The 22,480-nt window shown below is 34.1% G+C and overlaps 3 protein-coding genes across 4 annotated transcripts in view; 2 read left to right on the top strand and 1 right to left on the bottom strand.

Moving 5' to 3' along the window:
• LOC106304332 (G-type lectin S-receptor-like serine/threonine-protein kinase RLK1) overlaps positions 1-2,264 on the top strand; it is a 3,686-nt gene extending 1,422 nt beyond the window's left edge. Inside the window, exon 2 of the mRNA XM_013740740.1 lies at positions 230-2,264. Within this exon, the coding sequence (XP_013596194.1) occupies positions 230-2,179 (1,950 nt within the window). The 3' untranslated portion in view covers positions 2,180-2,264. The remainder of the gene's footprint in view (positions 1-229) is intronic.
• A 6,732-nt stretch (positions 2,265-8,996) lies between these two features.
• On the top strand, positions 8,997-9,725 carry LOC106303250. Its single transcript, XM_013739570.1, has one exon. It carries the CDS (start codon positions 8,997-8,999, stop codon positions 9,723-9,725), a length of 729 nt encoding a protein of 242 aa, XP_013595024.1.
• An 8,526-nt stretch (positions 9,726-18,251) lies between these two features.
• Positions 18,252-20,669, bottom strand: LOC106303800 (transcription factor MYB34-like). 2 transcript variants are annotated; one of them, XM_013740126.1, is made up of 4 exons: positions 20,513-20,669; positions 20,184-20,384; positions 19,937-20,066; positions 18,252-19,048 (listed from the first exon to the last, which is right to left on the bottom strand). In XM_013740126.1, exons 2-4 carry the CDS (start codon positions 20,314-20,316, stop codon positions 18,364-18,366), a joined length of 948 nt encoding a protein of 315 aa, XP_013595580.1. In that variant the 5' UTR covers positions 20,317-20,384; positions 20,513-20,669; the 3' UTR covers positions 18,252-18,363. The 2 variants fall into 2 exon arrangements, with proteins under 2 accessions (XP_013595580.1, XP_013595579.1); XM_013740125.1 differs by having other exon boundaries at positions 20,184-20,669.
• Between the last annotated feature and the right edge of the window lie 1,811 nt (positions 20,670-22,480).

The following is a 22,480-nucleotide window of genomic DNA, read 5'->3' as shown; positions in this document are numbered from 1 at the left end:
TCACTTGACCCACATGACTTTTATTTTGTTGGTGTTTACATAGTTAATTAGTGGTGTATAGTGGAGTATTTTAATTTATGCTACGTACGTATGACCCCCGTGATAAAGATTCAGCTTCTTGTTATTGCACTTGATATGTTTGTAAAGCATAATATTTAATGTTTATATTTATATTGACCCATGTCACAAAAATTTCTCCCTCCGCCACTGGATGTTGATGATGATGCAGGGCATGGAAGTTGGAAGGAACCTCTCATCTCGCCTGACGGAGACAAGCTTCAGAAAAGGAAGATACAGACTACATCTAGGTAACGATGGAGATCTACGGCTTCTCACTCTCAACCCCGAGACGCTTTTAGAATCCGATATATACTTTGCGTACTACGCAAGTAACACAAAGAATCAAAACCCCGGGACTCGGCTAGTTTTCAACGAGTCAGGCTACATGTATGTTCTTCAAAGAAACAACTCAAGATTCTATATCAAACAAGACGTTCCCGTATCTTCTAAAGACTTCTACCACCGTGCTGTTCTACATTTCGACGGTGTTTTTGCTCAGAACTATCATCCCAAGGGAGGAGATGGTGGGTGGAGATGGGTTTGGTCTCAGCCTGAGAATATATGCGCAAAAGGCTTTGGAACGGACCTTGCTGCTAACGAGGTTGGGAACTTGGCTTGTGGGTTTAATAATATATGCAGTTTAGGAGATAACCAAAGGCCAAGATGTCAATGTCCTGAGAGGTTTGTGTTGAGTGATCCTAGTGATAGCTATGGTGATTGCAAGCCAGATTTTGAGATGCATGCTTGTGGAGCGAAGAGTAACCAAACTGATGTAAGTCTCTACGAGTTTGTTACTTTGGAGAAGACTAATTGGCCGTCTGGTGATTACGAGAAGTACTCAAACTATGATGAAGAAAGATGTAAAGCTTCTTGTCTTAACGACTGTTTCTGTGCTGCGGTTGTTTTCGGAACCATTTGTTGGAAGAAGAAGTTTCCTTTGTCTTATGGTCACAGATCTCCGACCGGTGGAGGCGATACTTTCATTAAGGTTCGAAAACTCACTGCGGGTGTTCCAAATACTGGACGAAGAGGCAAAGGCCGTGACGGGTTGATCATCACTTGTTCTGTTTTGCTTGGAACTTCAGCTTTGGTGAACTTCATATTGCTTTATATGAACAGAAACAAGAAGAGGATGGCGAAGAAACCGAACCAAAGACGATATACTGGTGCTGCTACAGCTCATGACTTGAATCTGAGAGTCTTTACGTACAGAGATCTCGTGGTGGCTACAGGAGATTTCGTGGAAGAGCTCGGAAGAGGAGCGTTCGGGATCGTTTACAAAGGGGTTTTGAAAGTTTCAGGTGATTCTGAAGTTAGCGTAGCTGTCAAGAAACTAGACCGTGTTGCTCAAGAAAGCGACAAAGAGTTCAAGAATGAGGTCAAAGTGATTGGTCAGATCCACCACAAGAACCTAGTGAAGCTAATTGGCTTCTGCGACGAAGGGCAGAGCCGTTTGATTGTCTACGAGTTCTTACCTAATGGGATGTTAGCCGGTTTCCTCTTCAGGCGTCCAAGACCTAGCTGGGAAGATAGAAGGAGAATCGCGGTGGAGATTGCACGTGGGATCTTGTATCTACACGAAGAGTGCAGCGAGCAGATCATACATTGCGATATAAAACCTCAGAACATTCTTCTAGACGAGTATAACAATCCTCGGATCTCGGATTTTGGTTTAGCCAAGCTTCTGATGATGAACCAGACGCATACGCTCACCAACATCCGCGGAACAAAGGGTTATGTGGCGACAGAGTGGTTCAGGAACAGTCCCATTACATCCAAAGTCGATGTCTATAGCTACGGAGTCATGCTTTTGGAAATCGTGTGCTGCAAGAAAGCTGTTGATCTAGAGGATAATGTGATTCTTATAGATTGGGCGTACGACTGTTTCCGACAAAGGAGGTTGAAAGATCTAATCAAAGAAGATTTAGAGGCATTAGACAATATGGACTTGGTGGAGAGATATGTGAAAATAGGGATATGGTGTATACAAGAAGAGCCAGGGAAGAGGCCTAACATGAGAAATGTAACACAGATGCTTGAAGGCGTGGCTCAAGTTAATGATCCTCCAAACCCTTCTCCCTATAATACGTTCACCTGTGCTGAGTCTATGTCTAATTAATCTTCCTGTGTCGTGTTTGATTTATTTGTGTTGCGTAGTTAGACACTTTGTATCAAATACTTCATATTATTTATTTATAGTTAGAGACTTTGTATCAACGACTTTTATACTTTGTAATTAGACCCTTCCTATGAAGCAATATAGTTATATCTAAAGGACTGTCTTGTAAATATAAGAAAATACAGTATATACTCTAGAAGTACCTTGTATAAATACTCTGTATCAGTAACTTAATAATGTATTCATTCAACCCTAATATCGTATATGGTATCAGAGCAGCTCTAAGCCGCCATTCCCAAAAAATTTCAAAAATTCTCTCATCTTTTTCACTCTTCCGACATCAATGTCAAAAAACTCTCAAACTCCGGCGACTGCAAGTGAGACAATCACCATCTCATCCACGCCGACTCTCCTCAACGTCAATATGACGAACGTGACTAAGCTCACCGCAACCAATTTCCTAATGTGGAATTGACAGGTCCACGCTCTTCTTGATGGATATGATCTAGCCGGCCACATCGACAGCTCCACGGTGGTTCCTCCAGCCACCATCACCACTGACGCAGGTGTAGTCCCGAACCCTGACTTCACCCTCTGGAAGCGCCAGGATAAGCTAGTCTACAGCGGACTCTTAGGCGCTATCACCCCATCGATCCAACCAATCTTATCGACAACGAACACATCTGCAGAGATCTGGTCGATTCTTACTGCAACGTATGCAAAGCCGACGAGGGGACACATAAAGCAAGTCAAGCAGCAAAGCGATAACTGGACCAAAGGAAACAAATCGATCAACGAGTACTTTCAAGGCTTCACAACTCGATTTGATCAGCTTGCGGTTCTAGGGAAACCATTGGATCATGAGGATCAAATTGAGAAGATCCTAGGTGGACTGCCAGAAGAATACAAGACAATGGTCGATCAGGTGGAGAGCAGAGACACAGCGTCTTCCCTAGCTGAGCTACATGAGAAGCTAATCAACCAGGAGGCCAAGCTTCAAACTCTTGTAACCCCTAACCCCTCTGCTCCTGTCACGGCCAACTACACAAATTACAGAGGCAACAACAAGTTCAACAACACTCGACGTAGAGGATATCGTGGAAACCAAACCTGGCAGCAACAGCAACAGTTCAGTGTGTCTGCTCAGTCAAACTCGCAACAGCCATCTCCTCGTGGGTACCAAGGCAAATGCCAACTATGCGGGATATTCGGCCACAGCACACGACGTTGCACTTAAATGCAAATGTCTGGAGGTGTCTCAGCCGTTCCACAGCAGTACGCGAATGCTTCACTACCCTGGCAGCCACGAGCAAACTTCATTGCTGCTACACCCTACAATCCCAGTCCGTGGCTCCTTGACAGTGGAGCAACGCACCACCTGACATCAGACCTCAACAATCTAGCACTACTTCAACCTTACCATGGAGGTGAAGAAGTTGCGATTGCAGATGGCTCTACCATGTCGATTACACACACTGGTTCTATGACTTTCCCTACTTCCTCTAAACCTCTTAAACTTAATGATGTGTTGTGTGTTCCACATGTCAACAAGAACCTAATCTCTGTGTATCGACTCTGCAATGCTAACCAAGTTTCTGTTGAATTCTTTCCTGCTCACTTTCAGGTGAAGGATCTCAGCTCGGGGGCGCGGCTACTTCAAGGTCGAACGAAGGGTGATCTGTATGAGTGGCCCAAGCCTACCCTAAATCCATCAGCCTATGCAACCTACCCTGATACAAAAGCTACCTTGGATCGCTGGCATAACCGGCTTGGCCACCCCTCACTATCCATTCTCAAATTTGTTGTTTCAAAGTTTGCTTTACCTTACTTAAACACTGCTTCCTGTTCTTCTCCTTGCAACGAATGTATTTTGAATAAAACTCATAAATTGCCTTTTCACCAAAGTTCAATCACCTCATCTCAACCCCTTCAATACTTATTCTCTGATGTCTGGCAATCGCCTGTACCCTCAAACAAAAACGACAAATACTATCTTGTCTTCGTTGATCATTTTTCTCGATATACATGGATTTTTCCACTCACTGCTAAGTCTCAGGTAAAAGAGATCTTCCTCCAGTTCAAACCCTTGGTTGAAACCCGGTTCCAAGCTAAGATTCAACATCTATATTCAGATAATGGAGGAGAATATCTGGCCATGCGATCCTACCTAGCAAACAATGGCATATCCCACCTAACAACCCCACCCCACACCCCTGAACACAACGGCCTCTCTGAGCGAAAGCACAGACACATAGTTGAGACTGGCCTCTCACTGCTATCCACTGCGAGGATGCCCCTTACGTTCTGGCCAGAAGCGTTTGCCACTGCTGTGTTTCTGATAAACCGACTCACCACACCTATCTTAGCCAACCAGTCTCCGTTTCAAAAACACTTTCACACTACCCCAAACTATGGCAAGCTCCGCACCTTTGGGAGTCTCTGCTATTCGTGGCTCAGACCATATGCTCCCAACAAGCTTGAAAACCGTTCTACTCCCTGTGTTTTCGTTGGATATTCTCTGTCTCAAAGTGCTTATATGTGCTTAGATCCTACTACTGATCGAGTGTACACATCTCGACATGTAAGGTTCAACGAAACACAGTTCCCATACCATCAACTCAAACATCCACCAACCAACCCAGAACCTGAGCCAGTTAACCAAACTCATAACTATCAACCTCACACCACAATCTACCCGACACCACCACTTGTACAGACACCATCGACGACCGTGGAGAGCTCACCTCCGAGCTCGGCAACTTCGCCTCAAGTGACTCCGTCGACGGCAACAGCGGACCCAGCACAGTCGACCACTGCAGCGAGTGAAATCTCTGACACAGCGGCTGCAGCGACAAACACAGAAACATTGACGTCACCGTCTTCAGCAACTCCAGTAGCCCAAGCACCACAACCACCTCCAATACACTCTATGGTGACCCGCGCTAAGAACAATATTACCAAGCCTGTTACGCTGGTTCGCCTCTCTCTGATCCACATGAGTACATGCAAGTGGTAGGAAGCCTTCAGTACTTGTCTCTCACACGACCAGATATCGCTTATGCTGTCAATAGGCTGTCTCAGTTCATGCATCTACCTACCACTGCTCACTGGCTGGCTGTAAAACGTCTTCTTCGCTACCTCTCTGGAACGTTAAGTCATGGGATTCTACTCCGGAAGCAAACAACAGCACAACTACATGCGTTTACGGACGCAGATTGGGCTGGTGACTCTGATGACTATGTCTCCACAAATGGTTACATCATTTACCTGGGCTCTCACCCGATATCTTGGACATCACGAAAGCAATGCAGTGTTGCAAGATCAAGCACAGAAGCTGAATATAGAGGGGTCGCAAACACATCTGCGGAACTGCGCTGGATCTGCTCACTCCTCACAGAACTTGGAGTCCGACTCACATCTCCACCTACAGTGTATTGTGACAACATTGGAGCAACGTACCTCTGTCAAAATCTAGTGTTTCATTCCAAAATGAAACATATTGCTATCGACTACCACTTTGTACGAGGACACATCCAGAATGGAATGCTCCGTGTCTCCCATGTCTCAACCCATGACCAGTTAGCTGATGGGCTAACTAAGCCACTTCCGCGACTGCCGTTTCAGATTCTATGCAGCAAGATTGGTGTCACTACAATCCCACCATCTTGAGGGGGCATATGAGGCAATATAGTTATATCTAAAGGACTATCTTGTAAATGTAAGAAAATACAGTATATTCCCTAAAAGTACCTTGTATAAATACTCTGTATCATTAACTTAATAATGTATTCATTCAACCCTAATATCGTATACTTCCAACGTTAATCATATGTCAAACATACATCAACGGCTTTTATAAACCACACTATAGTTTAACATCAAACACGTTTAATCATGTTTAATTATTAATATCATATCTGTTCCCAAAGAAAAATAAATATCTCAAAGATTGATTTGATTATTTTTTGAACTGTTTAATATCTCAAACAAGTGAGCTGCACTTCTATTTAATACTAATTAGTTTGAACTGCTTTATAGGTTCTGAATATCATGCGGAGCTGAGTTGAACTGAATATCATGTGGAGCTGAGTTGAAGCAGAAAAGCTAGTATCGTTGATTTGATTATTCTTTTAATTTGCCGAATAAATTGATGTAGTCATGATTCATATTCATATTAATACCAGTTTATTAGAAAAGGAAGCTCTTACCACAAAATGCTAAAATGTGAACATTATCATAACAAGTTTGAGCACCTTATTTTTTTAACTGGCCTTTGAGCACGATTTATTTGTCAGATGATGATGATATATTTACTTTTTAGCAGCAAACATCAATTTCATTTTACTTTTTTTTTTTTGACATCCAGATGATATGATGATATATTAATTAATCTATACTATTATTTATGAATTGATTTAGCTTATTTATCATGATTTTCATGATTTTAGGTAATTTTGTTTATTTGTCATGTTTTAATTAGGTTCGCTGAGTCATTAATTTATAATAGTTTTTAGTTGATTCCATAATTTATTAATTTAAATAATATAACTATAAAATATGTAATTAGATATATAATTATTTTGATTTTACTTATCTGTCATGTTTTTCATGATTTTAGTCAATTTTGCTTATTTATCAGGTTTTTATTAGGTTTTAGCTTAGTCATTAAACACAGGGTACGCCAATTTGACTATTAATAAATTAATGAGAGGTCTTTTTCCATTCAACTTCTGCTATGTTCAGATTCTAAAAAAAACTAAAGAATTTGAAACCTCTTATTCGTGCGCTGGGAAGAGAAAAGCTAGGAAATCTTACAAAGCGAGCTCAAGAAGCTTATGAAGTTCTTTGTGAAAAGCAGAAGAATACTTTAGTTATGGCTACGGATGTGAGTGTTCAAGAGGAGGCAGAAGCTTACGAGAAATGGCTGTTTGTGGCTGGGTTAGAAGAAGATCATCTTAAACAAAAAGCCAAGTTGCATTGGTTGGAAGTGGGGAATCTCAATAACAAAACTTTTCATAACTCTATCCGAGCTAGAAGAGCACAAAATGCTATGAGAGAAATTTGTTGTTCTGATGGTAGGATGGTTGTAACTCACGGGGAGATAAAAGGGGAGGCTGAAAGACATTTCTCTGAGTTTCTGAACCAGTGTCCTGATGATTATAAGGGTGCGGACGTAGATGAACTAAAAGAGCTGTTGCAGTATAGATGTTCTGAGGATGATGGTAGATACTTGGATGCAGATGTAACTGGAGAGGAAATTTGCAAGGTTCTTTTCTCTATGCCTTCTCATAAATCACCAGGACCTGATGGATTCCCAAGCAAATTCTTCCGTACTGCTTGGCCAGTGATTGGTCATGATTTCATTGTAGCTGTACAGTCAGTGTTCAAGTTCAGTTTTCTCCCGAAAGGTGTGAACTCTACAATTCTTGCTCTAGTTCCGAAGAAAGAAGACTCGTTGGAGATGAAGGATTTTAGGCTAATATCTTGTTGTAACGTCATGTACAAGGTGGTTTCAAAGATATTGGCTATTAGATTGAAGAGGATTCTTCCCAAGATAATATCTGAGAACCAGTCTGCTTTCATTGAGGGGCGTTTATTGATGGAGAATGTTCTTTTGGCTTCTGAGTTAGTAAAGGACTATCATAAGGGTTCAGGTTCGCCGAGGGGAGTTATGAAGATTGATATTTCCAAGGCCTTCGACTCAGTACAATGGGACTTTGTGTTAAAGAGCTTAGAAGCTTTGGGAATCCCGGAGAAGTTCATTGGTCTGATCAAGCTCTATATATCCACGGCTTCATTTTCAGTACAAGTGAATGGGGATTTGGCTGGATACTTTCAAAGCTCAATAGGGTTGCGCCAAGGGTGTTCTCTTTCTCCATACCTATTTGTTTTATGCATGAATGTGCTCTCCAGAAAGATTGACAGTGCTGCAGCGGCAAGAGTTTTCAAGTATCATCCTCGCTGTAAGTCCCTAGCTCTTACCCACTTGTGTTTTGCGGATGATCTGATGATATTTGTTGAAGGATCAAAAAAGTCAGTTCAGGGAGCCTTATCTGTATTTGATCAATTTTCTGAGTGGTCGAGTTTGAAGATTAGCATTGAAAAGTCTACGTTGTATCTTTCTGGAGTTTCTGAAGGGGAAGAGAGTAGAATATTATCAAATTTTCTTTTTGCAAAGGGTGAGCTCCCAGTCCGTTATCTGGGATTGCCTTTGATGACCAAAGCTATGCGACAGCAAGATTACTTTCATTTGGTGGAGAAGATTAGATGTCGAATTAGCACATGGACGAGTAGGTTTCTCTCTTATGTTGGGCGCTTACAGTTGATCAAACCTGTGATAATGAGCTTGGTAAATTTATGGGCTTCAGTCTATCTGCTTCCTAGTAAATGTATTCGGGATATTGAGCGAGTTTGTGAAGCATTTTTGTTGTCGGGTCCAGAACTGAAGGCTACTGGTGCTAAGGTGGCTTGGTCAACGGTTTGTTGGGAAAAAGATGAAGGAGGTCTGGGCATAAGAGATCTTAAGGTGGTGAATAGAGTAAATGTTTTAAAGATCATTTGGAGGCTACTCTCAGGATCATCTCTTTGGGGGAAATGGATAAGGAGTAACCTATTAAAGAAAAAGAATTCTGGGAGATCAAGGAGGATACGCAGATGGGGTCTTGGATGTGGAGAAAGATGGTAAAAATGAGGGGGGGTTGCAAGGAGTTTTCATAAAAAAGACTTGGGGAATGGAAGGAATACTTCTTTCTGGTTTGATCATTGGTCTGAGAAGGGAGTTCTAATTACACTGTTGGGGGAAAGAGGTATAGTGGACATGGGCATAAAACGAGAAGCCACGGTAGCACAAGCTATTATGAGAGATAAAAGGAGGAGAAGTTATCGTTCTTTGGTTCTTAGGGAAATTGAGGCAGAAATGGAGGCTGTTCGGAGGAAGTTAAGAGTGGAGGATGAGGATGTAAATATGTGGAGGGATGGGTCAGGGTACAAACAAAAATTCTCAATGCATGATACTTGGATGTTGCTTCATTCGCAAAAGGAGAGATGTAGTTGGTCTAGGAGTATTTGGTTCTCAAAGGCGACTCCTAAGTATGCGTTTGTTTCATGGCTGGCTGCTCGGAACAGACTTTCAACTATGGACAGAATCGTTCAGTGGGAACCTGGTGCGGACACAGCTTGTATGTTGTGTAAAAGGGATTTGGAGTCTCGGAACCATTTATTCTTTGAATGTTCCTTCTCTAGTCAGCTGTGGGAGCAGTTAACTAAGGGGATTCTGTGTGGCAATTACACAAATGTTTGGTCGAGCATTTTGGAGACCATATCGGATGAGGGCATGGAAAGGAAGAAGAGGTTTTGTCTGTGCTATGCTTTGCAAATTTCTTTGCATACTTTGTGGAGGGAGAGAAATAGGATCAAACATGAAGAGAAGCCTATTCCTATTGAAGCTATTATAAAAATGGTGGATAAAAGTATAAGAAACAAGCTGAGCATTATGAGGTCCAAAGGAGTAAAAAGGGTGGGAAAGTGGCTTGCAGTTTTGGTTTAGTACTAGAGTTTAAAATTGTTTATTCTAAGGTTGGAGGTTTTAGAAGGTTTTACTCATTTTAAAGGTCTACACTTGATGTAAAAAAGATTTTTTGATGAATAAATTTAACATTCATTCAAAAAAAAAAAATTAATGACTCAGCTTATAGTATAATTAATATTATTATTTAAATTTTTATGTTAATATATATATTTATCATGATATTTAAGATAATTAATAAACATTAACTTATTTTACCGATATATATATATATACTATTATTTTTAAAAACATATTTTAATATAGAGTTAAATAATGACAAATAAGCTAAATCACTTCTATTATTTATGAAGTGATTTAGCTTATTTGTCATGATTTTCTTGATTTTAGATAATTTTGATTTTTGTCATGTTTTAATTAGGTTTAAGCTGAGTCATTAATTTGTAATAGTTTTTAGTTGAGTCCATAATTTATTAATTTAAAGAATATAACTATAAAATATGTAATTAGATATATAATTATTTTGATTTTGCTTATTTGTCATGTTTTCCATGATTTTAGTCAATTGTGTTTATTTTTCATGTTTTTATTAGGTTTTAATTTAGTCATTGAACACAGGATACGCCAATTTGACTATTAATAAATTAATGACTCAGCTTATAGTATAATTAATATTATTATTTAAATATATATATTTATCATGATATTTAAGATAATTAATAAACATTAACTTATTTTACCGATATATATACTATTATTTTAAAACATATTTTAATATATAGTTATCATGAAAATCATGATAAATAAGCTAAATCACTTCATAAATAATAGTATAGATAGATGTGAATTTTCTAAATACAGTTTTAGAATCTGTCATATTGCAACATGCCAACATATTATACTTTATCTTTTACAAAAAAAAACATATTATACTTTTTCTCTTGAAGATGTGAGTTAACATAAGCATACAATGTATATAAATGGAATTAAATTAAAAGATGTAATAACATCTAATTGTTGTTTTAAAATACGATTTAAGGAATATATGCTTTTCATTGTAAAAACATAAATGAAATCATCCTACTCATATCAAATCGCGTTGTCGTCTAAAACAAACTATAAGAATACAAGATTACACGATCCTATACATCTTCTAACCACTACAATGTATTAAATATACTTCATTAGTTATTATTCGACAGAAAGAACGAGGGACTTTATATACCTAATCAAGTGGGAGACATAAAAGTATGATCAAAATCAGATCAAGAATCAAAATAATTGAGATACCAATAGTGTATGTTTTGTTTTTTCATCAAATAATATTATTTTCCAAATATCATTTATACGCTTCAGCAATATTATAAGGGGTAATTTCAAATTTACCACAAGTTTTGTACTACAATTCATGTTTACTTTCATTAAAAAGACATCTTCACAAATACGTTTTTTATTAAAGAGGCAAAAAATCATTATATCTTTGCTTTATAGGTATATATAAATATAAGTAATTATTTTTTTAAGTTAATTTTCTTTTTATAATTCTTGAATTATACGTTTTCAAATTCAAACTTTTTTATTAAAAAAAAATACTTTTGATTTTTTTTTGAATAGTTTCGATTTTTTTATTTTTTCCAATTTTGTTTTGAAATTTGAAAATTATTTTTGAATCTATTTTTAATTTTTTCTTAAGAAAAAATCAGTATTTACTTATATATTTATCAAAATCATAAATCTCACCGTACAAAACTCCACTCTCTATAACCTCACCCCTCAAAATCTAAACCCTAAGTTTAGATTAATTAACCTTAAATTTTATAAGTTTTTATTTACCTCTTTAAAAAATAAGGTTAAATGTGGTTAATATAGACATGGAAAGTAGCATTAGAAATGTGGTAGTGTAGGCAATTTCGTATATTGTAAACTAACCTTGAATGTGTACATAATTACATCATGCTATTCATTTTTTATCAACGATCATGCCATTCATTTGTTATGTTAATTAGTTTTATTTCAAATTTAGATTTTCTAAAATCTTCCCATACATCTTTCATAGTGACATAGTGTGCTGTAATATCATACTACACTTGAAAAATAATTTTTACTAAAATGGTAACAGAAATACTTAAAAGGTGCAAATTAATTTTTTAAAATTTGAATAAAAATAATGATTACTATGATAAGACCTGCGGTTTGCGCATGGTGAATTTATATGAAAATTATTTAAGAAATATTGAATGGAAAAATAAAATTTATGTTTTTGATCCAATTAATATTTTTTGGCCCTTAAACAATTTTTTAAAAAAAATTTGTTAATTACATAATTTGTTTACTGATGAGCTGATTCCATTAAAAAAATATTTTAGGTCAAAAAATCACTTATCGCATAAGAACCTAAAGTTTAGGCCGAAGAATCTCAGGCCTACTATTTGGTTATAATGAAACTATGTCATCTCGGTTTTATATCATGATTTAGCAATTTAAAAGTTAATTATAGTTATGAGAAGCTTACGTTCACGTGCCAATCCTATATATCTTCAATATTTTTCTCATTTTTGTTTTGTTTTTTTTCATTTTGGTTATTGCTCAATATAAATATTTATTTTTGATTTTATTCTCATTTCGTTATTTTGTTTTGGCCTCAAATTTAGAAAATGTTTAAGATTTAAAATTATAAAAGAGATACATATTTAGCTTAAGATCAGCGCCTTGTGTAAAATAAATATTTTATATTTATTACTTATTTTATGTTTTTATGCATATTATGAAATAATAAAATAATTATTATATATTAACAAACTAAGAAATCAGTTACTATTATATAATCAATTGGCGTGTACATATAAATCAAACGACTGCTCTTGTTTCTTCACAATCATTTTATGGTAAATAAATCAAAACAATTAATTTTATCTATAATATGATATATAATTAAATTTAAATGATATTAATATATAAATATATATAGTATACTTTTAATATGGATATTTATTAAATGAATTTCTAGTCATATGATTTTATGATTATTTGCATATTTGTGTAACAAAATATTTCACCAATGATTTTTTTTTAAAGTGGAATGTTTAGTGGTTTCAATAATTTATAATCTTAAAAAAAAACAATGAAGATTTCAAAATAAAAATATTAACTTTTCAATATATATATTAACATAAAAACCTATTAAAAAAAAATATATTCATATGATTTTAAAATATTGTATCATATTATAGAAAAAAAATTAAACTTTGATCACAAAAATTTATGTAAGACTTTTAACAGTTTTAGTAATTTATACTCGTTTTGAAAAATTCAAAATACAACATCTACAAATAAAAATCTAAATTTTTATTATATGATTAATGTAATTGTGTAATTTATTTTAATAATAAATAATTAAAAATGATAGAAAGTATATATATTGTTAGCAAATCTTTATTATTTAAAATCATTAATTGACATATATATTTTAATCACATTAGGTTATTTCGTAGCTTTTATTTAAAGAAAGAGTATATAACAATTTTAATTTGATAAATGAATGGTTCATAATGGACATACTATATAATATAACATTTCCTAACAATTTAATTTTGGACCAACAAAATTTTCAATTGATTTTTAAGTCGCCACGTAAACAAAATTAGTATTTTAATTACGTGACAACTCATCATGACGCTTTATTAATCAGTACAAATTACGTGTTATAACTTTTTAAATGTTTCTGCATTAATATATATATATGGGACTAAAAATAATAGACAGTGACTTTTCTCAATCTTTATTTACTAACTAACAATTGGTCTTTTCCTTACATAAAAAAATGCATTAAACACGCGCTATAAAAAGGAACAAGTGGCAATGAGCAAAACAAGAATTCAGACTACCGGAAACTTGTTAAATTCTTTGAACTTTGAATTTTCTAAATATAGATTTTAATAAAGTTTATAAAATTACATTTTGAAAATTTTGTAAGTATTTTTCTAATGTTTGAAATGTTGTTATTCTCTACATAAATTGTCTCGATTTTAATGTTTTTGATAATATAAATGTGTATCAGGCATTTAGCAAAAATTTAGCCTGGTCTAGCGGTAGTGGACGGGTTCTGGATGCTAACACATTATGGATTTAATTCTCTTCTTGCGGAAACTAAGTCACGTTGTTCTGTTCACAAGGACTGCGGATCCGTCCGTATGAATACTCGGAAAATAACTTGTTGTGGACTGCACCTTCTATGTAGAAGTTAGGTCTGGTTCTTTAATAGACATAAAAAATATTATTTGCAACATTATCATAATAACTTTCATCGTCAACCACTGCCATAAAATTAGATACCTAAATTCTAAATCATAAAACTAAACTTTACATAGTTTTTTTAACAAAAAAAACATTACATAGTTTTCAAACCTACATAAATAATAACAGCGTACGTGAAGGTGATAACTTAGAGAGTACGAACAAACAATAAAGGTAAGAGACCAAAAATAATAAATAGCTCATTGGGCATTTGGGAGTTGTTGGGAGTCTTGGGACAAATTAGATTATCGAAAGAAGTCATCTACAGGTTTAACTTTTTATTTGAAAAAATATTATGTACAACATTATCATAATAACTTTCATCGTCAACCACTGCCATAAAATTAGATACCTAAATTCTAAATCATAAAACTAAACTTTACATAGTTTTTTTAACAAAAAAAACATTACATAGTTTTCAAACCTACATAAATAATAACAGCGTACGTGAAGGTGATAACTTAGAGAGTACGAACAAACAATAAAGGTAAGAGACCAAAAATAATAAATAGCTCATTGGGCATTTGGGAGTTGTTGGGAGTCTTGGGACAAATTAGATTATCGAAAGAAGTCACCTACCCTAATTTCTTGAGATGATTAAATTGACATATTATATGATAAAATTGCACCTTTCAGATTATGATGGATGGTAAAATGTATCCTTGTGCTCAAAGGATGATATATGAAAGCCAGTTCAAAAAATAAAGAGGATGATATATATGGTCAACTTGATATATGCTGGAGGATTAGGATGGGTAGAGAGTTTAATAACTATTTATAGTATTTAGTTTGGTACACCAGTGTTTGGGGTATGCCTGGAACGGATCGGGTATCCGGACAATTTTAAGATATCCGGCGGATTCATAATTTTACTTTCATTATCCGGATCAGGGGTTTTCGGATATCCAGGTTTTCGGATATCCGGGTATCGGATATCCTTTTAAAATTTGTAATATCCGGCGGATATCCGGATCCGGATTTGGATCCTTAAATTAAATAAAAAATAATATTAATATTAAAAATATTAAAAATAATTTAAAAATAAAAATATATAAAATGTTTTTAATTATTTCTATGCTTACAAAATTTACATAAATTTATATATACTATTATAAAAATGAAAATATATTAAATAAAATTAATTTATATATATAGATAATACTATTTTTGAAATAGTTATTAATAAAACTTACGGATCCGGATATCCGGACTAAAAATAAAGATATCCGGATCCGGATCCGACTTTAACGGATCCAATATTTTGGATTCGGCCCTCCTGGATATCCGGATTTTCGGATCGGATGCAGATCGAATCTCGGATCGAATCCGGATCGCGGATAAAAGTCTCAGGCCTAGTTTGGGGTGATAAAACAAAACTTATGATTTGCTAGAATCGATTAAACATTTGATTATCTGGCCAAACACTGATAAATGGATTATATATACTTTGCTATTCAATTAACTTTGGCTAGATGTCCGGTTTTATGGATATAATAATTTTCAAATACCGGTTTATCAGCTTAAACGTTGCATGTAACGTTTTTGTAAGTAGCAATATATTATCAATCTATGTGTCTGGGTAGATGTGCACGTCATCGATACTGAATTTTCCCAAACGGTACTATGCCTAATCTAATGGTTCTCGAATGATGAAAGACTTGGCAAAATATCAGTAAATTTTGATTTGATTTGTTATCTGTTTCGATTTGAATTAAAAAAATGTGGATATTCTCAACTCTACGAAGCAAATCAAATATTAATATATAATATTCATAAAAAAAAGTAATTCACAAATATTAATATATATAAAAACAAATATCCGATCTGTTCAGTATATGCATACATATATATTTAAATAATTATATATAGAAATTTTATAATATTATCTTTTATAATTTTTATAGTATTTTTATTGATTATATTAGTTATTAAAATTTTAGAAAGATAATAACATTTTGTTTTTGTAATAAATATTATTATTTTAGATTTTTATTTTTATTTTATTTTATTTATACGGATCGAATCCGCACTGGATATCTAGATACTTTTTAAATAATTTATTTACACCGGATATCTAAATATACTCGTTATTTGAACAAGACGAATATATGAGATAATAAATACTTTAAAAACCAAGATATTGGATCCGAACCCCTATATGCATGTCCTCGTATGAACGCGTGACACTTAGTGCCGTAGTAATATATATCTATATGTATTTGTGTAAAAAATCGACAAAGATTACGCATTCACGTGAATCTGCCCCCAAAAAGTAGTCATAGACTCATAGTAGACGATCACGTTAGACGATCACGTTAACTTTTCATATTAGAATATTATATATGGCACGTGAGGATTCACGTTTTGGGCAGTATGCTAGTCTAGCAGAAGAATTAAAATAATAAGTTCAGCATTTCAATTTTTTTTAAATTATTGATTTGAGTAAGTCAGATATCTTTACAGTAAATTTTCATTTTCGAATATAAAAATATTACCAATAATTATACTCCCTTCATTTTATTTTAGTTATCATTTTAGATTTAGAAACATAAATTTTAAAAATATTTAATTTTGCATATTGTCAAAATAAAAACATTATTATCTATACATCTAACCATATTTTAAACAATAGAAAAATAAATTAGAAAATATTATTAATAAATTTTGCATAAAAAAAATTCTAAAACGATACTTATATTAAAAAACAAAAATTTTACTATACAAAACAATTAAACTGAAACAGAAAGTGTAAGAGTTTAATAAAACCGTAATTACCTTGTGAAAAATAATCAATAGCCTAATGTTTGGGGTCCTTGATTTGATAATACAAGTAATTTTGAAAATTTTATATCAAAGATATTATTATTCAGCTTCTTATTTCGTACATTTTCATAATAATCCATTAAACAAGGGTCGACATTTTTAACCAAACAATTGAGAGAAATGATAGGGCCATGTAATTATTTTTGTCCCCTGATGGTAGGTGTTTAAGATGTAGGTTTTGAAATGATAGCAGCTCAAAACAACAAACCGGTTGTGGCAAACACAATTCTAAGAACATCTTACACGTTTTTTTCAAAATGAAATAAGTTTACTCTATTTTAGATTAAAATCGAATAATCAACAAACATAGATGTATTAAAGCATTTTCACTGTATTACTTTTTTATTCTTCAAAATTGAGTAACTCTATAATGAAGTTGAATTTTACTATATTCTACTTTATTTTAAATTAGAAAATTAGAGTAATGAACAAAAAAATAAATATATTGCTCTATTTATAGAGTAAACTCATTTACTGCATTATAGAATAGAAATAAAATAGGATTAATTCATTTTAGAATTAAAAAAAAAAAATAGGGTTGGATATGTTCTTACTCTATTTATAGAGTAAACTCATTTTTATTTTATTAGAACATCTCTCATTTCATTTTATATTTTACTCTAAAATAGAGTTTGGTGTAAAAAAAATACTTCAACATCATTTCATTTTCATTCCATATAAATAATAAAGATGGATTTACTTTATAAATGAAACAATATTTTTTGTTATTGATTACTTTATTTTTTACTCCAAAAATGGAGCATTTTATAGTAATACCAACTTCATTATGAATTAATTCCATTTTATATTTTACAATTTGTGCATTTCTTGTTTGAAACTTCATTTTGAAGTGAAAAATAAAATATAATTGGAAAAGTTCTAATAGTTGGTATATTTCTCATTATTGTTACAAATCTACCATCGATGTATAGGCTAAAAGAGCAATTAGCCATGAAAACTGGTGATAATTGGTTAAAATTTCTTATTCTATTATTTTTATCATTCATAACATTTTTTAAATGTGTTTTTATATTTTTAAAAAAAATTGGCTATATTTAACTGGCATATTAAAAATATGATTAAAATGTGTCTAATCTACTAAATTAGTTCTTTAGTATTTTAGACAGAAAAGTTTACGTGGTTCAATTTTATCTGCTAACAAGAATTCAGATATTCTACTACTCTTCTGATCAAAACTATTTATCTAAACTAGTTATTCAATGTTTTGTGAGATTGTTTGACATGTTTTTATATAGCATTGTTTTCATGTTTCTACATTGGATTATTAATCATCTGCAAGGGACCTATTAATTCTTTAGTTGCATTTCGTAAACAATAAAATCAATGTATATTTTCATATAATTAAAAAATCTTTAAGTTTTATAGAATGTTTAAATAGGTTTTGTAAACAATTAACGAGAAATAATTATTTTATTATTATTTTATTACGACAGATCATATTATTCCCGCCTCGTGGGCCATACATTAGTCCATTACAGAAGTCGATCAAGAAAACCAACGTGTAATTGATTTTGCTTTAGATTCAGACAAAGACACCAATCTTGGAATCTAACGAGCTTACAAACTTCTCCAAATCCAAATCATCTTCTTTGTTCCAAGAATCAAGAAAGTCCATATCATCAGTTACGTTAACCTCGGGCGAGTCTTTGATATCTCCGACGTCGGCACCGCCGTAGCTTAAAATATCCTTTAACTCCTCCATAAGGCCAACATTATCGACGTTGGTATACATACCGGAGATCTCGTCGTTACTAAAGAACTCAGTGAAACCATCTGAGAAAGAACAGTTGTCGGAGAAACCGGGAGAGGTCGACGTGTTGTTCTGAATCGATATGAAACCGCTTGACGCTGCCGCCATTTGGTTGAGCAGCGTGGAGGTCGAATTCTTGGTCGGAGAATCGACGTCGCCGGAACTTTGTGAAACGTCTGCGATGTTTGTGGAGTTTCCTATGATGATTCCGGTTAGTAGATCCCGGTTTGAATCGACCGAGTATTTGCTTGCAACGCGGTTAAGAAGCCTTGCGGAACCGGATGAACCGAGCTTATGGTGTTTTGGTTCTGAACCGGTTTGATCGGTTGAATTGATCGGTTTGTGAGCGGTTGGATCGATACCTTTTTGTTTTAAACGCTTCTTGAGATTCGTGTTCCAATAATTCTTAATCTCATTGTCAGTTCGTCCCGCCAAACATGTTGCTATTGCGGCCCACCTTCAATAATCAGCACCAGGTGAAATTATTATATTGCCCAGAACAGAAAACAAATAGATTGAGTAATTTATCCCAAAAACAATTGAATACCCTTATTACGTTCAACACGAAACCTCATGTTGTAGGGTAGTGCTGGGCATTCGGGTTTTCGGTTCAGGTCGGTTCGGTTTTCGGGTTATTTGGGTTGAGATGTTTAGGAACCGTACATTTTTCGGATCGGTTCGGTTCGGATAGTGTCAGGTTCGGGTCGGGTTTCTATTTTTTTATAAAACCCGAAATGGAACCGTATTACAAATAATTCGGGTATGGTTCGGGTTTAATGCCCAAAAAACCGAAAAACCCCCAAAAATCCGATCTAAACCCGGAAAAAACCGAAAACATGTCCGGGTTATTCGGGTAGTTCGGATTTTTGTAGATATTTTTTATTTATAAATTATATTTTATATATATTAAAATTAAAAATAATATATTTTTAATATATTCAAAATATTCGGGTACCCGTTCGGTTCTCGGTTCAGTCCCGGTTCGGTTTCGGTTTTTCGGATTTAGAAATATAGGAACCGTTCGGGTTTTTGTAATTTTCGGTCCGGTTTCGGTCCCGGTTTTTTCGGTTCGGTTCCGGTTCGGTTTTCGGGTTTCGGATAATATGCCCATGACTAACCCTTATAAAGCTATGCGGAAACAGTAAACTTAAAAGATTTGTTTAAGTACATAAATACTTTTCAAGTTAGTTTGAAATTCTGAACACTATGTTGAAAATGGATCCATATTATAATACAATATGTACTCAAGGTGACATCTAGAAGAAAAAAACACCATTAAAATTTAAAAGTACTAAATGATGAATTATATAATACAAAAAGTAATAAATAAGGAAAAGATTCTTACTTGTTACCCTTAAGAGCATGAAGTTTGATAATAGTGTCTTCTTCTTCAGGAGTAAACTCTCCTCTCTTAATATCGGGTCTTAGATAGTTAGCCCATCTCAGCCTACAACTCTTCCCACATCTCTTCAATCCTACATACATATTGTACATACATTGTAAAAAATAAGAGAAAAATAGCTGTTAATTAATTATTAATATTCTTAATGACTCAACGTTATATATGATAAGGAAAAATAAGAAAGAATTACCAGCTTTTTCCGGGAGAGTACGCCATCCACCTTCACCATGTAGTTGAAGATAAGCAGTGAGCTTTTGATCTTCCTCGGGAGTCCAAGCTCCTTTCTTTATTCCTTCTTCTTTGCAGCATGGTGTTCTCACCATCTCTGGTTCTTCTTCTTACTGATTCTTGCTTTTATTTATTTATTTGATATAAAACCTTAGCTAGAGACCTATGAAAGGAATAAACTTTTTAAACCGCTTAAGTGAAATTAACAAGAAAAGAGATTAGAAAAAATGACTAAGAGAATTTAATAGAACGCTTGATCAAAACCAAAAGACACTTGAAGAATGTGCTCACTGAGACAGTCTTTTGACGAGGAACACGTGAACGTGTTATCATTATATATCGGATTCTTAAAATAAGAACAAACGGTGTTCTTTTACTCTCTCTTCCTCTCTCTCGTACAGATTAGAGTATAGAGAGATTCTCTTATATAGGTAAATTACGAGATAGAGAAAAGGAGACACACGTAAATATATGATTAAAACGTAATTGACATAAGGGGAAAAAAAAAAAAACTCCAATAACTTTGTAAAGGAATGGTTGCGATAGCACGTTTTTAATATTTTCTTTGCTTAGACCACCGAGTCATCGTAGTGCAATGCTAGGTGTGCCATGGTCACACGGAATTGCATCCATGAGTTCTGACACTCTTCTAATTCTCATGCCCGTATTAGTTTGTTTCTTCAGAAAAAGGAACATTGAGATTCGTGTAAAAGATTGTATTGATACTTTGGAGATACAATACAATAAAACTATTACTATTCAATTCATTCATCGAATGAATAAAACTATTATCATTAAAAACTATTCAATACAATACAAGAAAGGTGTGCAACTAAACTATTCACACTAGTAAAAAATACTCCATCCATTTTATACCGTAAGTAGTTTTAGGAGAATGTTTTTGTTTCTAGTTTTCGTATTTCTAGGTAATTTTTACATTTATTAAATAAAATGTGACCAATCAAATTAAATAGATTTATTTTTTATTGGTTAAATTATATTTAATCTATTTATTATAAAATACTTTTTAAAAACATAATAATTTTTTTAATCTTCGTGCTTTTATCCAAAACTACTTATATTATGAAACGGAGAGAGTATCAGTATAGCCATGTTACTTTTCATAGCTATAGTCTAAATTTCATAGCTATATAGAGAAAAAGCTACGAAAATGCTACAACAAATCGTAGCTATACATTCGTAGCCAAAATCAATCGTATCAAATTTCGTAGCAAGTTGTTACAGCGTTGCTACGAATATTTTCGTAGCTCTTTTGCTTTTTTTTTCCTTCAAAGATGATTATATTTATAAAGGATAACAAAGAGCTATCCGAAACCAAATTACATCCGAAGAACTAACAAACAAACAGCACTAAATCCTTAACAGGATTACTACTATACCACATCAAAATGAAACAAAACAAGCTACACAAAGATGTTAAACCTTCTCAAAAGCTACTAGACTTGAGATCCAAAAAGGAGCTCCTCTAGCCACATAAGATTGAAACCACCTAGATTTCGAAGCACTATCAGCAATGAGATAGGCACATCTGTTGGAGCTTCTTGTTTCGACTTTACTTTTCCAACACCCAAACCTACACAAAAAATTCTCCAACTTATGGACGACAGAAGTATAAGAAGGCCAAGCTCTTGGTCTTTCAATGACCTTCAAAAGAACTGCATCCTCTCCAGCAATTATTAAGTTGTCTAAACGATGCTCAGCCATACATTCTAAAGTCCAGACCAGAGCTTTTTCTTTCGCTTCCTCAAGCGTTTTAACTCTCACAAAAGACTTCCTACTATGCAAAAGGGATTCACCTTCACTGTCCCTAACAATCCAAGCAACTCCCGCCACCTCAGATTTCTGTAACCACTTCACACCGAAATTACATTTAACCCAATTTTGTGGAGGTTTAGTCCACTTTCTTTCCACGAATCTCCGTGACTCCTCATCTCTTTGCTCACCCTCATTATCTAATTGCTGAGCCAAAACCCATGCAGAAACTTCCTCATGAATCTTATCAACTAATTCTACGGCCTTCAGTTCCTTTGCCTCGAAGATAAATTTGTTCCTGTTCTTCCAAATTAACCATAAAACCCAAGGGAAGCATCTCCTCGTCTCTACTGGAACTCGAATATTCTTACTCATTTGAAAGAGATAGCTGAAGTTCACAAACATCGAGTCTTGATGGAAACCATTTTGAGGAGTCGGAAAGTCAGATAATGCCCATACTTGTCTAGCCACATCACAAGTAAACAA

This window comes from Brassica oleracea, chromosome C7 (assembly GCF_000695525.1).
Source record: "Brassica oleracea var. oleracea cultivar TO1000 chromosome C7, BOL, whole genome shotgun sequence".
Classification (NCBI taxonomy): domain Eukaryota; kingdom Viridiplantae; phylum Streptophyta; class Magnoliopsida; order Brassicales; family Brassicaceae; genus Brassica; species Brassica oleracea.
The sequence above is the reverse complement of the archived record's forward strand: the minus strand, read 5'-3'. Positions and strand labels throughout refer to the sequence as shown.